This window comes from Miniopterus natalensis, chromosome X (assembly GCF_054644295.1).
Source record: "Miniopterus natalensis isolate mMinNat1 chromosome X, mMinNat1.hap1, whole genome shotgun sequence".
In the NCBI taxonomy this organism is placed as follows: domain Eukaryota; kingdom Metazoa; phylum Chordata; class Mammalia; order Chiroptera; family Miniopteridae; genus Miniopterus; species Miniopterus natalensis.
In genome coordinates, this window is record NC_142103.1 from 100,311,183 (window position 1) to 100,328,260 (window position 17,078).

General features: G+C 40.8%; 1 protein-coding gene across 2 annotated transcripts in view; it reads right to left on the reverse strand.

Moving 5' to 3' along the window:
* GLRA2 (glycine receptor alpha 2) overlaps positions 1-17,078 on the reverse strand; it is a 156,172-nt gene that overhangs the window by 18,740 nt on the left and 120,354 nt on the right. For both annotated transcript variants that reach the window (XM_016202955.2, XM_016202956.2), the window contains exon 8: positions 15,865-16,014. In XM_016202955.2, coding sequence (XP_016058441.1) covers positions 15,865-16,014 — 150 coding nt within the window. The remainder of the gene's footprint in view (positions 1-15,864; positions 16,015-17,078) is intronic.

The following is a 17,078-nucleotide window of genomic DNA, read 5'->3' on the forward strand; positions in this document are numbered from 1 at the left end:
TCTACCCAATATTAGAAACATTTTTGCACCTAATTTTTTCTCTCATTGATTTCTAAAGCTGCATGGAAACAGGTTTCAAGCAGTTTTCATACCTTCACTCTCCCTTATCTAAAACAGAACTCTGTACAAAGCAAGCATTCCACAAAATATTTGTTGAACAAATGAATTCTAGGGTTGTCCAGCAGCTTAGAGTTAAAACTAAGAAAATAGTGGCCATTTCTTTATAGTTACTTCTGAACAGAGCCAGGATCATTTATTTTGTAAATGGTTACACTTGCTTATGATGATAATACATCAATTAGGTGAGAAATAACTCTAGCTTCACTTCAATGTTTTGTTCCCAGATGAGCTTGTTGCATACAAGAATGGTATTGATAGAAGACAAATTAATACTGTGATTAGGCCCACCCATATCTCCATAATGTAATGTCAGGGAAGCATCAGACTTCCCTCTTACTCAGTTTAATCTCTTTATGAGTCCATTTATGTTGAAATAACCACAGCTTGGTCACCATGAAGAATTCTACAGCAGTTAAGAGCTGGATAGTTAAAGGAAAAGGTTGAAGATATCTGCCATCAAAGACTTTCTAAGATAGTAACAGAGCTGAAGGACCAGGCTTGATCTCAGGGACATAAAGAAACAGAATTGTATTATTAAACCTATCAAGTTGTTTGGAAAACCCAGTAGCACAAAAAGATTTTAGCAATACCAGCTGAAGTTGCCACAGATGAAATTCAATTGTTTATATGTAATTTGGAGAAGGTACTATTCTGCCTTCAAGGATGGCACTTGCTGCTTCTTCTAGATCCTTAGCCCTGTTTTTCCACACTTTGGAATTAAAAGAACCCCAGGATATGTTTGGTATTTGGTGAGGAGGCAGAGGATGGGGTCTAATGGGACTGTGATTGTCATCAGGCCCCTGGCCCAGGAGGCATTGCACGTTAGTTCTCTCTAAAGCAACCCCAAGACAAGGATTGGTGTGCAAGTAGTTTATTTGGGAGGCAGTATGAGAAGTGAGGTGAGGGGGTGAGGAAGTGGGACAGGGAAAGGAGGAAAGTGACTAAAGAATGCATGGATGATCACTCTTGGAAAATATGACTCAAATCTCTGAGACTCAGACTTGACCTCCCAAGGGGTATGAGGGTGCTGGGCCTAGCTCTCATTGGTTGAGGGCCACTCCTGGGGCATTCACCTCCTGGCCCTTTCAGCTTGCTCAAGTATGCATGGAGCATGCTAGGGTGGCCTGCAGACACTGAGATGGTCACAGGAAACCACTGCTCTGTGTGGTAATCAGAATAACGGCTACCAAAGACGTCCATGTCCTAATCCCTGGAACCTGTGAATATGTTATTTAACAGGGTAAAGGGAGCTTGCAGGTGTGATTAAGTTAAGGAACTAGAGATGGAGAAAGGGCCCTGGATTATCTAGGTGAGCCCCAATTTAATCCTATGGCTCTGTAAGCGGAGACCTTTCTTGGCTGTGGGCAGTGGGAGGCGCGACTGTGGAAGAAGGGTCAGAGAGGCAACATCGCCTTCTTTGAAGCGGGAGAAAGTGGGCTGTAAGCCGGGGAAGGTGTGTGGCCTCTAGAAGTTGGAAAAGGTGAGAAATCAGATTCTCCCCTAGAACTTTGTTACGGAAATGAGACACAGGTGACCACAGGTGACCACTATGTATTGATTGTTTATTTCTTCCCTGCAGGCTGAGAACCTGTTAGCTCAAAAGCCTGCTGGCACCAAACTCAAATTTTACACTCTGGATAATTTTTAAAAATGGCCCAACCAAGCCGACTTTTAGCCATCTAGAGCCTGCCTACTTTGCATACCTTATGAAGCTATGTCAGCATCTGCTAGCCGGTGATAAGATAAAGCCGTGTGGCTGTAAGACCCCAAGCCGCCGCTGCCCTTTGGTGCTCTGACACAGACGCCCCCTGCCTGCTGCTGAACAACATCACCTAGACAGGTAAGTCCCCTCCGATGCGCTCTTCCTTCTGGCGGCGGCTCCTTGTAAGTCCCCGGACCATCTCACGCTGTGAGGGACTTCCTTCTCCTGCAACCCTGCGCAGGCCCGTCCCACACAGCTTGTGAGGTACGCCGCTGGTGAGTATATCTTTGCCTCTGTCAGCCCCCCAATCCCAGGAACTCCCATAGTCTCCAGAAGCAATGTGGCCTTGCTGAAACCTTGATTTTTGCCCAGTGAGGTCCGTATTGGATTTCTGACCTCCAGAATTGTAGATAATAATTGTGTCTTCTTTTAAGGCACTAAAGTTGTGGTGATGTTACAGCAGTGATAAGAGCGCTTGTTATTGCAAATGAATTAAAACCGCAAAGGCATTTTTGTATTTCTGATTGTTTGACAAACTTTGCTAAGGTCGCAGTATGTATCCCAGATTTGGAAAGGTAATTCCAGCAAAATTACAAAAAGGTGAACTAGCGTGTGTTTGTTCTGGGAGTCGAGGTTGGCTTTCAGGTAAGTGTAGACTAATTATACAATTAAAAGTGTGTTTAATAGAAATGTTGAGGCAGCGCTTTTCTGATCTTGTGCCTCATTTCAATCTGACCCTTCCTACACAGAGTAATATTTCCATAGTTCCATTCTGATTATAGCAATCTTTAAGCCCTTTTTGTGGCTCCCACTTCATGAGCAATTGAAGCCTTCTTTCTCTCAGGCCCCATTGCCACATGTCCTCAGCACCTTGCCAGACCCAACTCGTTATGATCACCTGAGAGCACCATGTTGTTTCTTGCCTCTGAGCCTTTGCATAACTGTTACCTCAGCCTGAACATCCTTCTTACCCCCTTTTCATCTGTCAAATTCCTAGTCCTGTGTCAAGACCCAGGTGCTACTAAGTGGAGGAGATGCTGTATCCTTGGTCATCACTGAAGCTTGCACTTAAACCTCTCAGATAGCACACAGCATTCTGTATTGAAATCATTTGTGAGTCTTTTGTGGTCAAGAAAAAAACCAAAAACATAACACAAAAACTCACTAGTTGATACAGGGTTTTCTTTTCACTTTAATGTTGAATTCCCTTTAAAACATTTTGTATCCCAAAAATGATCTGTGTACAAAACTAGAACTTTAGCTAATTTTGATAATTATAGAAACATAAAGTATCATTGATGTTAAAGGCCTGAGATCACTGTTCTATTGAAAAAAATAGGTGGGGTGTGGGGTAACTACTGTATATTATTGGTCACATTTTCATTTATATATAAAATGTTCTCCTTGCATTCTCATTTTTCTCCTTTTTAAATCATATCCATTTCTCTAATCCCACCCCTGGACTATCACAAGAGCCATACTTATGTCCATTTACCCCTGTCTGGTGACATCTTCACCCTTCATGGGCACCTGACCTTTGCAAACACATGGGAGCTCATGCTCAGAAGGGTCCTTATTATCGGTGTAGTTCTCTAGTTGTCATCTTGAAATTCTTGATTTTTTGAACAAGGGGCCCCATATTTTCATTTCACTTGGTCCTGCTGGATCAGTTCTAGAACCCACCATTTGGTTCTTGTTTTAAGCTGCTGAGCCCCTTTGGAAAACCTCGCTCAATCTGGCACATTGACACCCCTAACAGGTTAAACCTCTGCCTCATCTGAACCCTTAGTTTGTTAGGAAAACATCTGTGGGTTCCTGGTGTTGCGTTTCCTGATTCACCAATATTTCAAAACTTTCCCACTGTTTTCTTACTCCTGCTCTGACACTTCCTTATTTACTTTCTGAAAATGAATGTGTCCTTTGTCACAGAAAACAATTCGATGCCATCAGGTATAGATTCCTTCCACATCTTGCTCGCCCATCCCAAAATGTACTCTCCTTATTTCTTCCTTTCTCCTCTCTCATCAGCATTTAAGTGCTCCTCATCTGTCATGAAAAACCAGTGTAAACCAAACTCATGGTCTATGCGCCTCTTCAGCCACTTATCTCACTTTTCCTTGGAAAAGGTGGCTGTACTCGGTCCCCTCACTTTCTCACTCCCCTTCCACCACTGTACTTCCCGAAATCTCTTTTCTGCCTGCATGTCTTCATTAACTCCGTTTTGTTGAGGTTGCCAACATCCTCTGCATTTTGAAAAGCCATGGCAGCCTCTTAGCTTTGACTTTATTCAAACTCTGCATCTTTGGACACTAGGAGCTTTGGTTACCAGTCTTCTGGCTTCTGGGTGATCACATACTCCTGGTTTTCTTCCAGCCTCCTCGAGTGTTCCTTCTTCTCTGTCCTTGCGGGCTCCTGCCCCTGCCCCTCGCTGATGTGCTGGTGCTCACAGGGCTTTGTCTTCAGCCCCTCCCCTCCCCGCCCCACCCCACCTCTTCTTTCTCTTCTCACTCTTGGTATTTCTCCAGGGTAAGCTCCTCCACATACACAGCTTTAACCTCTCCCTGTGTCCTGATGAGCCCTCAGTCTGTCTGTCTAGCCAGTCTTCCCTTCTGATCTCTAGGCTACCTCGTGGACATCTTCACCTCCGTCTCACACCTCAGTTTATTCCACACTGAACTTAATATCTGCACCTCTCCCAGCCAGTCTCTATCCCATAACACCACATTCCCCTCCTTGATAAAGCTGTACTCCCGGAAGCTGTCTTAAGCTTCTTTTTCTTTACACTCCCTATATTCAGTTAGTACATACCCTATTGATTTCGCTTTCTTAATTTTTGAGAAATCATTTAATTTCTTGGTACCACTCAGGCCCTCATCATCTCTTGCTTTGATTACAATAAGAACCTTCTCTTGTTCTTCCTGCCTACTGCCCTGCTCTGTTTGAATCATTATTTGAAGTGCCCAACTGGATTGATTTTTTTGGTCCATAATGCAAATTTGACCATGCTACCCCCTATTTAGAAACCCTTTGCTGTCTCCCCATTACCTTGAGAAGGAAGTCCAGCCTTCTTAGCATTGGTGTGGAGCCTTTCCTTGCCTAGCTCACCAGCCTCCTGTCTGGTTACTCAATTCTCAGGGAGCCCAGGTATTGGCCTGGTTCTTATATTAGTTGGCTTTTTCTAGAAGGCTCCAAGACAAGGATTTGAGTGCAAATAGTCTATTTGGGAGGTGATTTCAGGTGGCACCAGAGGAGTAGGAAAGTGAGGTAAGGAAAGAACATCAATTCAAGGTGCATTAGTAAACAGGTTACAGTGTGGGCGACTGGGGGCTCAATCCCAGTCCCACTGGTAATCACTGGGAGTCAATACAAAACATACCTCAGAGGGACAGGGAAGCTGGAATATTTATCCCTAGCCCCCAACTGTTATTGGCACTTGGCTGTTCTTGGAGCAATCCTTAGTATTTCCAGCTTGCCCTATAAAACCTGAGCATGCTTCAGGGGTCTGCTCAAGACACCCTGTTTCTCCACACACCAAGGCAGAGCAGAGCTTGAAGTAGGAAGCCATCACTGTATGTGGAAACAATGAGTGCCACAGGGATATAGGCAGGGCATCACCAGTGTTTACCACAGGGTCCCTCCAGTGTGTTCCCATAGAACTCCTATGGCTTCTATCACAATGCATGTCATATGTACATAGAAAATGTGTCTGCTTATTAGTCTATGTCTCCCTGAACTGGGAACATCCCGAGAGCCATATCTATTGTGGATGGCATGTAGTAGGTGTGCTGTACATTTACACTGAGTATATGAATGAATGAATGAATGAGTGAATGAATGAAATGAGATAGTCTGAAGTGATAAGATTGAGGGTAAGGGAAAGAGAAAATTATGAAAAGATGAAAATTAGAGACAGAAAAGGATGATCTAGTAGGAAGGAAGGTAGTAAAGAAAATAGAGATAGTGGGAAATAGCCTGAGATGAAAGGAAAAATTGGAAAGACACACTAAAAAGACAGGGATTCCATTTGCAAGGCTGCTTCTGCAAATCACTTTGCATCTTGCAAAAGAGAATTCTGTATTGCAAGCCTTAAAATAACAGTCTGTCATAATACCTAGCAAAATGGAACAAGCTTGGAAGAAAAACACCTTAAAAATATTTCAGGCCTCAATGTTCCTTACAACCACCAGCTCTGTACCCTGGTGGTATAGGGAAATTACAAAGTACCATGACATTTATTTACTCTTGCTAGCTTTCACAACTATGTCCAAATTCCTAAGCCACACAGGTCTGTTAAAGCCTTGTCTAAATCCCTCAACCTTTAAGACAAAACACCAGACATGCCTTTGCATCCCTGGGGAAGGAGTTACAACCTCTTCAACATCTTGCTTGCTAAGGAAGCAGTTGTTACCTTAATTAATGATCTATGAAATCCTCTTTAAACTCCTTGTGCAAACATGTGGCAGAAGATGAAAAATGCTAAATGACAAAAGAGAACACATACCATTTCACTGTATTCTTGAAAGAGCAAAGAAAGCTAAGATTATGGAGTTTCCTTTGCAAGGACAAGGGAAAAGATCTGTAGGGATTCCCAGTCTATAAAAATGTCTTCACAGAGCCCCCCTTTCCTGTTTGTTAATCTTGCTATGGCTAGTTTCCCACCATGGAATCGCTGTGGCTAATGTCCTCGACGTGACTATGGACACATCAGCAGCAAAGGTATGAAGTAATCATAGCACTGCTTTACTGAAAGCCATTTTAGGAGTCCCCTTGCTAATCAAAGTGTGGTTCTCTGGACTAGTAACATCAGCATCACCTAGCACCTGCTTGTTGGAAAAGTAAAGTCTCAAGCTCTGACCTACTAAGTGAGTCTTTCTTGGGCTGGGGCCTATGAATCTGTGTTTTACCTAGTTTTCCAGGTGATTCTCATGTGTACCAGTTTGGGAAGTACTTATCTAGAGTAGAAAGATTGAGATGTAGTCCACACGGCAGTGCCAGTCTGTAGACTGTCGCAGTCTGCAATTGGACAAGTGCATTTCTTATTGGTCTTCTCAGTTCCGGTGCTTATAGCTAATCTAACTAATGAAGATTCTTATATGCATTCTCCCAGTATTAGTAACAAACCCAGTATAAAATTCCTACTGGGTTCTTTCTGGAATGGATGAAATTGTTGTTCTCTGTTTAACACTGTCCTATTGCCTTCCCTTTTTCTTTAACACTAAGCATCATTGAGTGTGCCTGTTCAACCACACATGTTTAGGTGTTAATACTAAAAATAAGCTTTCATAATGACTCTTCACACCACAGTATATTCCCTAAATAGGTGTGATAAAGAACTTAATGTTTTCCTACACACATATGAACATATTCATCTCCCAGAATCTGGATATTAATTCAGAGTCTGAACCTAATATTTTCCAGATTTGGGCTCTGCCTTACTTCATGCACGAAGCTATGCATAGCATCAGAGATCATAGGTAGGGCATGTGGTGTGTGCATCCACATTATTTATGTCTTTACTTAATGAATGAAGCCAATCAGATTTAGTTTTTGTTTGCACTCAGTTGAATGTGAATTTGAATAAATAAATTAAAATTTCAAAGATAGGCTGCTGGATAGAACTTGCCTTTTTCTAATGTAAGGAAAAGACAACTGGCCATCACCCAACGGGCCCTACCTATATACAAATGAATCATGCAGGAATTGACTCTGACTGGGGTTAGCAGAACTGAAAGTGCTCTCCTGGCTTAGTTGGCAGATGTTTGCAAGCGAGACACAATTTGCATACAAGAAACAAAATAAGACAATTTCATGTTGAGAGGTGTAGCCTAACAATGTTATAAACCAGGGTTTTCTTCACAGTAGCACTATCAACAGTTAGCACTGTGTAATTCTTTGTGGTGGGGGCTGTCCTGTGCATTATAGGATGTTAGCAGCATCCCTGGCCTCTATCCACTGGATGCCAGTAGCACCCCCCTATATATGACAACCAAACATGGAGTCCCTTGTTGGGAAGAATCACCCAAGGTGCTCTAAGCCTCTGGAGAAGCAGAGAAGAAGATGAGAGACCTTAAACAACACTCTCAAAGGTTGACCCTCCTTTCATTATAGTTCAGTGGGTTCCTCATTTGCTTAGATTTGTTTGGTTGATTAGGCCTTGTGGTAGTGACATCTGCATTTCAACAGCCTTCTTTCAAAGTCAGTTTACATTCTAATTGAGTTGGAAGGGTCTTAAAGGGTTTTCTACTTTTGGGAAAAGCGCCCTTGTACTTAAGATGTAGATCAGCCAAAGCCAGAATCAGTGGGAGGTAAAATGAGATTTCAGCTTGCCCCTAATTCTTCCCACTTCTCTTGTTTAGACACTGTAGAGTAAAAGCACGAACTCATTATTTCAATCCTATGATTATAAAAATAGCTGTACATGGGTCATATCTTGCTGTGCAATCTAATTTCTCTTTGTGGAAGAAAGAGAAGTAAAATAGGGGAGGGAGTATGTAGGCAGCCTATTGCAGATATTCTAAGATACTTGATTTTAATTTGTAGAACATGTTCCCCAATACATTGAACAAAAGCTTTATGACCCAGACTGTGCTACATACCTTTGTGGTGGAAAAAGTGCATACTAAAATGAGCAATCTCTAAACATAGAACTTTGCATGCTCCAGGACCTATTTTATGAACTTTATCCATGGGACTTATTTTATTCTCACCACAATCGTATAACATGAATACTGTTAACTCCATTTTACAGATGAGAAAACTGAGGCACAGAGAGGTTTTTGGTGTTTTTTTTTAATGTAACCTGCCAAGGTCACAGAACTGGTAAATTATAGAGCCTCCACTTGAGTTTTTATAGCTTAGCCCCTCATTTTAAGAGGTGAAAACCACAGTTCCAAAGTTTCAAGCCATCTCGTGGAATACCAATCTCAGACAAGGTTAATCTGAGACCATGATAAACTGAAACACAACAAAGCCACCTCATAATTTTGCCTAAGTACAGGCAAAAACAAGGTCACTACGCCATCCACAGAATACTAAACATGTTCCTTTCGGTCAAAATGAGTGCTGCTTGTTTACCAATTATAGTTTTCTCCTCAGTCTACCTAGTCTGCCCTTTTATAGATAAGATTTATTGAGAAACCCAGTTATAGAATTTCCCCTGCTTTCTGACAGCATCCAATCTAGAGCAAAGTCCTGCTTCTTTAGACTTTCCTCTCAAATCACCCAATTTATAAAGGCACCCTCTCCATGGCTCCCCATGGTGAGCATTCTCTCACCCTGCAAAGAGTAGTAAATCCAACTTGTTTAACTATATACAAGCTTGTTTCTTGTGACCTTTGGCTGAAGGATGTTGACACCTATTTGTCAATGTTACAGAGCTAGTAATTTTCTAAATTGTATTAAAAAAGATGAATACAATCTAGAAAATGGGTCAAATACAATGAGGGGAATTTTACAGGAATAAATATAGGTCTTTATGTAGGTTAGAAAAAACCCAACCATGTAATCAAGAGGAGATAACTTGATAGCTATTCATATTAATAATAGGACAAGAGGACTTGGGAAATTAACCAGCATTAGCAAGGTCAAAAGGAGTCTATAGTGAAATCTGAATACTTAGAAGCAATACTGTAATTTAATGCTCTATTAAAAAGTGCACATAAAGACAGGCTATTACTGCTCTGCTGTGTTACATGTTGATCATGCAACTATCTTTCAGATTCTGTGACTCATACCTCAAGATGCTCACTAGCAAACTAGAGAAAGGGTAGGGTCACCAATGTGCCGAGGGGCTGTAAACCATATCATAAGAAGGACTAGATCTATTTATCTCAGAAGATTTGAGAAGACCTGCCACTTCACCATCCTGCAATGTTTGGGGGTATGTCTCCAGGAAGAGAGGAGATTTTTACCCCTAAGGAGGAGAAATGCTAGTCTAGCTGGGGACATTTCAGGACCCCATGGGCTTAAATAAGCCACTCCTACATGACCATTTACCCTGGGTCCTTGTCCTTTGCTCTTCATCAGTGGGGCCTGGTGTTCCCTTGGAATGGGAAGATCCAAGAAATTTGAAATGTTGGGAAGGAAATAGATAGTATAGGGTTTTTGGACCTACCAAGTGGAGGGACAAGGGCTTCTTCTAAGTTGGTCCCCTCCTGGGATATTGCATTGGAGTTTGAAGCTGACACCTGGACAAAAATAAGGTAGTTCATTGTCCTTGTAAGTTTATTTCCCTCCAATAGGTCAATGGGAAAGTGATCGGTTGAAAGCAGGATTCGGGTATTAATAGGTAAAGTATCCTAAATAATATCTTTCAATACCATTTCAGTTTTATATTCACATACAACAAATGGGTAGACGTGATACATGTTATAAAAAGGAACCAATTAGGTACTATGGGTGCTTGACAGAGTGGGATCATTTCAGCCTTGTGTAGGATCAGGAAATTATCTTTTGAGAAATTAACAAGTTAGCTAAGATTTGAAGGATAGAAAAGGATGGGGAGGGGAGATAAAATCATGAAAAACAGAAGAGTACTGAATTCTTACTTTTCCAAGTTACCATTACCTGAGACATTTTGTTCAGGGCCTCCCTTTCTTACCCTACCTACTTTCTAATCAGGTTGAGGCCCATAATTTCTTCCTAGGAAGGTTGAAGTCCAAACAGTGTGTTAACACCATTTCTTTTAAAAGGTGGCTTATCATTAGATGGCCTCAAAGTCATAACCATGTTCTCAAGAAGCCACAATGTCTGTTTTAGTCACTGAAAACAATGAAGGGCTACGAGGGCATCTGGAAACACCTGAAATCAGACACAATGCCAGAAGACAGGGTGTGGCCAGATATAAAAGAAAGGGAGAAAGGCATGTGAGGCTTTAAAGTTCTTGTGGGGAAGTTGTTATAACATCGCACAGTGTGAAAACTTCTTATTGGAGCTGAGGAGATAACACAAAAATAAGATTTTACCGCATAGATCTGGGGCATCAGCTTCTAATAAAGTGGGGTTGGCCCAACCATAGGGATTTGCAAGTTCTATTAGTGAGGATCTAGGCTTGATTATTTCTGAGAAACTCTGCTTTGATAAAATTGACAGTGACTGCTTTTTGAGATGTAGAAAAGGTAATCAAAGCAAATACACCTAGTCACAAATTGCCTGGCCCCTCCTTGAAAGTGACCCCATTTCATAACTTAATTGTTCAGTAAACACCAGGCACTCTTCCCATGCATGTAATTGTAATCTCATGTGTTTTCTCAATAGATATCTTCCTTGAATAAATCTTAATGCCAATGTCACTTGTGGAAATAATCTGCTCTTGTTTTTACTAATACATTCTAAAGAATCAACCTGTATTATATTGTGGAGGTCAGTGTCCCAGTAGAATATTAAAGAGATGACTATCCTCATTTGGAGTATTAAATATTTTAAAATGGTGGTAGTGGTGTGTTTGTGTTTTTTTTTTTTTTTTTTTAACTTAGGCCACAACCTATTAGGGTCTTTGAAAATTTAGTGGTTCATGACCAGCTGGGCTGGAACTAGGACACAGTGCAAAATTTAAGGAGATGCCAAAACCCCAGTACTGCAAATAAATGTTTTAATGCAATATTTAAATAATTTACTGTTAATGCAAAAATCCACAGTGAAGAAAATATCAATTTTAAATAAAAACGGGATCTGACTCTGCACTTGTGTGATTTACCTCACTTTTCTTACCCTAATCTCATCCCTGATGACCAGCATTAAAAAACAAAATAGAAAATATTAGAGTGCATTAGAGGTGTTTCAAGTGCATGTGTGCGTGCGTGTGTGTGTGATAGAGGGAGAAACAGAGAGGAAGAGAGAATGAGAGAATGGATCATAATGTAAGATACAAAATGTGAACTCTGAGCCCAGCGGTTACAGTCAGGGACACGGGAGCCAGTCTGCCTGCATGTGTGGCTTTGGGCATTTGACAACCTCTCCTTGCTTTAGTTTCTTCATCCATAAGATGGAGATAAGAACACTACCTTCAGGCACTAAAAGAATACAGTTTTATAACGTTGATTATTGCAAAAATAAAAAGCATTATCAAACAATAAAACAGTTACAGATTTATATCCTGCAAAAACCTTCCAATCATGAACATTTAGAAGTTCAACAGCAAGACTGTTCAGCCTTTATTTTGTTTCATGTTCATGGAATTTTCCATGTTTTTCACTGACCCCACCAAGTGGTGGCCTAGTGGCTTCATGGACTTTGCATGCCATGTCAGGGACCAAAACTGGTATCCCAGGTGACCAACAGTACAGGAGAGTGCCACCATTGACAGAAACCAAGAAAAAGAATTATTTATCCCCAGCCTCTTATGCCTGAGTGCACTGCATTTTATCAGCAAGCCCCTTCAAGCTATCCTGGAAATAGTGTCAGTTATGACATTGCTTCTGGAAAGAGCCAAGAAAAGAGGCCAGGGAAAATGATGCTTATTTTCTAGATTTCACCAGATGTTAAAGTGCACATGTATGCCCACACCCAGAAGATCATAGCATGAAAGAAAACAGATGTACAAAGTGGAGGTCAACCAAACCTATCTCGGTTTATTTTAATGCAAGCATTAATAAGTATTTTCTTTAAAATGAATAATCAAGGACAAATGCTAAATCACACAAGGCATCAGGAAAATAGGCAAAACCAGGATGTTCCACAGTAAGCTATGTTGTAGGATCACACTACTCACACAGTTGTTGTGGGGATTGAATCAATTACTGTGATAGGACGTGCCTAGGACACTGCCTGGTGTATGGTAAGCACTCAAGCAGTGTTTGCCCTTGTTACCATTTTTTTTCTTACCATGCATCAAACTCAGAAAACTTGAAATATGCTACCTTAGAGAAAAAGATGCCATTTACTAAGGGACAAATAATTGGAAATGTTTCCTGCTCTGTTTTCCCCCAAAATTTAATCATTACTGACAATAACAGCCTTGACTACAAAGGTCACGAATGATTTGTTTTGCTCTCCATCTCTCCCTCAAGTCTTAACTTTGTTCATTAAACTTCATATTTTGAATAGCCATTTTGAGATACGCAGTCAAACTCAAGAACATCTCCATATAAAACATGTAAGCTCGGGTTTCTCAAATATTTTTTAAAGAAAACAAAGCAGTGACTACAACATGTGAGTGTATGGCTAAGGTTGAATAGAGGAAAAAATGTCAGCAAGGCAGTCTAGGAATTGGGAAGCTGAGGATGGAGTCATTTATTTTTATGGCTATCGAAGACCCTCCAGGGGAGGTAATGTTAATAAGAGTGTTGGTTTGATAGTGAGAAAGGTGCTAAAGTCATTAACTAATAAGGAACGTGGCTGGAGGGTGGTAGATAACAGCAGTGAGAGGGGACATGAGTGATGAAGTTGAATGACCTGAACTTCAGAGGCTCCAATGGAGCTGGGTTTGAGGAAGGAGGAAAGCGAGACAATAGTTCAGGCATCACAGTGAGGAGCAAGGGGGATACTTGAGATGGTTGATAGTGGTGGGCATTAAAGAGGAGACTCCTGAGAGATGCCACGTATATCTAATTACTTGCCATCTCTCCTGGCATATCTCATAGGCATCTAAATTTAACAGCATCAAAATATGACTTTTGAGTTCTACCCCAAATCTGCTTCTTACAATAGTCCCCATCTTAAATAAACTGCCCACCCAGTTGCTTAAACCAAAAATTTGAGCCATGTTCTTCTTTTCCTCACCTTCCCACATCAAATGCATCAGCATGACCTGTTGGTTTTGCCTCCAAAGGATAAACCACTAGAATGTAAGTTTCATCAAAGGATTACGCTTTGTCCTGTTCAACAATGTATTCTAAGGCTGAGGACAGTGCCTGGCACACAGCAGGAAGCAAATATTTGTGGAATGAATTGATGAATATTGAATCTGACCACTTGGCTCTATTCTCATGACCAATACCACAGTCGAAGCCACCTACATCTCTCACCTGTATTTCTACAGTAGCCTCCTAACTGATCTGCTGCTGCTACTCTTGACCCCACAGGCTATCTCTGCGATAGCCTGACACTTCCTTTGTTGAAACTAACCAGTAGATTTTCATCAGTTAGAATAAAATTCACTCCTTTATACTTGTTTGCAAAGTCCTATATGAACCTGCAATTAGCTCTTCTGACAACCTCACTTTCTACTACTTCGTCTTTCTCACTTGCTACTGGCTGCTCTAACACTGCCCAGCTCTCCCCAAACTTACCTTATGTAATAAGACTCACTGAGACTCGTGTGAAAAATACTACGGTAATTCACAGCGACCTTCCTGTAGACTCTGATTCATAAGATTTGGGGTGGTATACAAGAATCTGTACTTTTAACAAGCACTCCAGGTGATTCTTATGATAAGATTAGATACAGATACAGCCTAAGATTCCTCCCCACAGCATTTCAATTATTCATACTTGAGAAGCAAAATGAAACTCATTTTCTATATCTGGCCTAGGAAAGCGTGAAGTCGGTGGCCAGCTACTATGCCGTGCCAGGGAATTCTGGGAATACAGTGTATGTGGTGTAATACCCTCACATTCTAGTAAAATTTCTTGGTTAGCACAAGTGATGCCAAACTTGGGTCACTTTGTGGTAGACTCCTGTGGTTGAGGTGGAAGAAATGGTTATCACCAACAGGGAGGCAGGCAGCAGAAAATTGAGAAAGGCTTGGCATTCAACAATGTACAGCAATGAGAGTGTGTGGGGTTTGTGTGTGTGTGTTTCCTTAGGCTGTGGCAGGGCAAAATATTCCTGAGAGGTAGGGAAGAGAAAGAGACAGGACAGCCAGCAGGATGCCAGTCCAGAGTATGTGCAGGAAACATTTTGTAGATGCAGGTGAGGCTCAGTGAACTCATACACATGAAAGCTCCACGGTGTAAGGAACATCTCAGCCACAGCAGATGCTCAGTCCTACATCTAGATATGGAAGCATTAAGCTTGACAATGAAACATTTTTGGTTTTGCTCTTACAGGGTAGCATATATCTGTGGCTTTATCAGCAGGTTTAATTTATCAATTTGGGGGCAGTGTTGAAAAATATCTCTTATCTCCTCTCTATAAAATTTTAACTTTAGTTCTCTAGTGATATTATTACAGGCACTAGCATTCTCCAGACCAAAGGGCATGTTTCTGTCCCAGAATCTGAAACTGAAAACAAGTGTGAGCCTTCTGGTGTCCTATATAAAATTGGCTTATAAACCAGAGCAGTGTTTTTCAAAGATGTTCACACACTGCAGTTACTTGGGGGTGTGGTGCACTTCAGAAATACTGACTGCTGTGCTCCATCCCAAGACTGAGATTTAACTGGTATGGGGTATGGGCAAGGCTTGGGACTTGTGAAAGATCCCGGGGTTACCAAATGTGCAGGCAAGTTGTTTGGGGATGACTGAACTGGAGATTTTGAGCCATGTATTTCAAATCTTAATCCTCTGGTTAAAGTTCAGGTTTCTGCATTAAAGTTTAAGTTGAGACAGCGAAATCCATCTGATTGGATTTATCACGTTGCAATCAACATTGGTAGGAACTTTATTTACATAAAGCCAAAGTAATTGATGAAAAAATTAAAGAAGTTATGTACACAAAGGTACACATACACTCACAAATTATCAGTGTTCAAAACAACAGGATTTTAAAGTAATTTTGTCAGATTGAGTATATATCTCCAATTAGAGTTGTCAGATAAAACACAGGGCTCCCAGTTATATTTGAATTTCAGATAAACAATGAATAATTTATTAATATAAGTATGCCCCATGCAATATTTGGGACATGCATATATTAAACAGTGTTTATTGTTTATCTGAAATTCAAGTTTATCTGTGTGCCTGTATTTTTATTTGCTAACTGTGACAACCTTGCCCCAATTGTAAAGGACTAACCTGAGCAGTAACTCAGTATAGTAGGACAGAGCAGGACACAAATTAACCTTAGCTTCTTGCTCAGTATGTGTTCTTCTGTTTTCTGAATTACATTGTCTGGTTCACCACCTCAAGCGCTACCTGACTGCCTGCATGAGGCTCAACTGTACCTTATTCTGCCTCTTCTGTCTTTTTCGGAGCCGCAGGAACTCCTTGTGTTGCCTGGAGACAAAGTTCACTGCTGCGTATTCCAGTAAGGCGGCGAACACAAACAGAAGGCACACTGCCATCCAGATGTCAATCGCTTTGACATAGGAGACCTGAGAGAGACAGAGAGAGAAAGGGGCAGTGAACACTTGTGGGGAACCCTTTTCCTAATGCTGTGAGCAGCAGAATCACCTCATTTGCGGGTGCTGGGCAGAGCAGTGAAAGTTACCCCACCCACAATGTCCTGAGCCCTTGTCCCATCTCAGCGTAGCCCGCCTGCTCAAGTAGCCTCATCCCCGAGAACAGCTCCGGAGATGACTATAAGAATATCCTTAATGAAGAAAAAAATAAAAACAAAGCTTTGAGGTAGGATAGAGTGGACACTGCTCTTGGAACTGCTCATTTTCTTCTTTTTTCTTAACATTTAAAAACGAATATAATTAAGATTGTTCCAAAACTTGGATGAGAAATAAACTATGTGTGGTCTTGGCCCCTTCAAAAACCATTTTTTTATTTTCATTGATCTGACACGAAAACACATTTCTTAAATAGTTTGAAACTATCACAATTTAAGAATATTGAACCAAAATAAAACATCAGAGCTCTAGCCTTGGGGAAGCTACCTGGTTAAAAAAGATGATTTTATAACCCTTCAGTGGTAGTTTGAGTATTTAATACATCTTATAATTTAATAAAGCAGATTTTCAAGCCAAAACTTTTTACTTGCAATGGAGAGTGCGCCTCATCTCACTTAACTTCCAATTATTTTTTTAAATATAAGGGGGGAAATAACTAGATAAAGGTATAATATATTGGATCCCAGACTACAACGCTTATCAAACTGCCAGCTGAATGTTTGCTATCTAGTCCTAATTTTTAAATAGATTTTCCTATTTTTTTTTATAACTAACACTGAGTTCCTGCCAACCAGTATTTTAAATATTTTATGTGTATTAATTTTCTGATCACAACAGTTGTATGCCCCCATTTCTGATGAGGAAACTGGGGTACAGAGGGGTTAAACTATTATCCAAAATCACAAAGTTAATAAGTGGCAGAGCTAAGATTGGAATTGGATCCCAGTCTGACTAGTGAATTTCCTTTCTGGACACACACAAACACATTAGTAGGATTATATAGTTTGTATCTTGCATTTCCCTTTGACCTTTATAGTGAG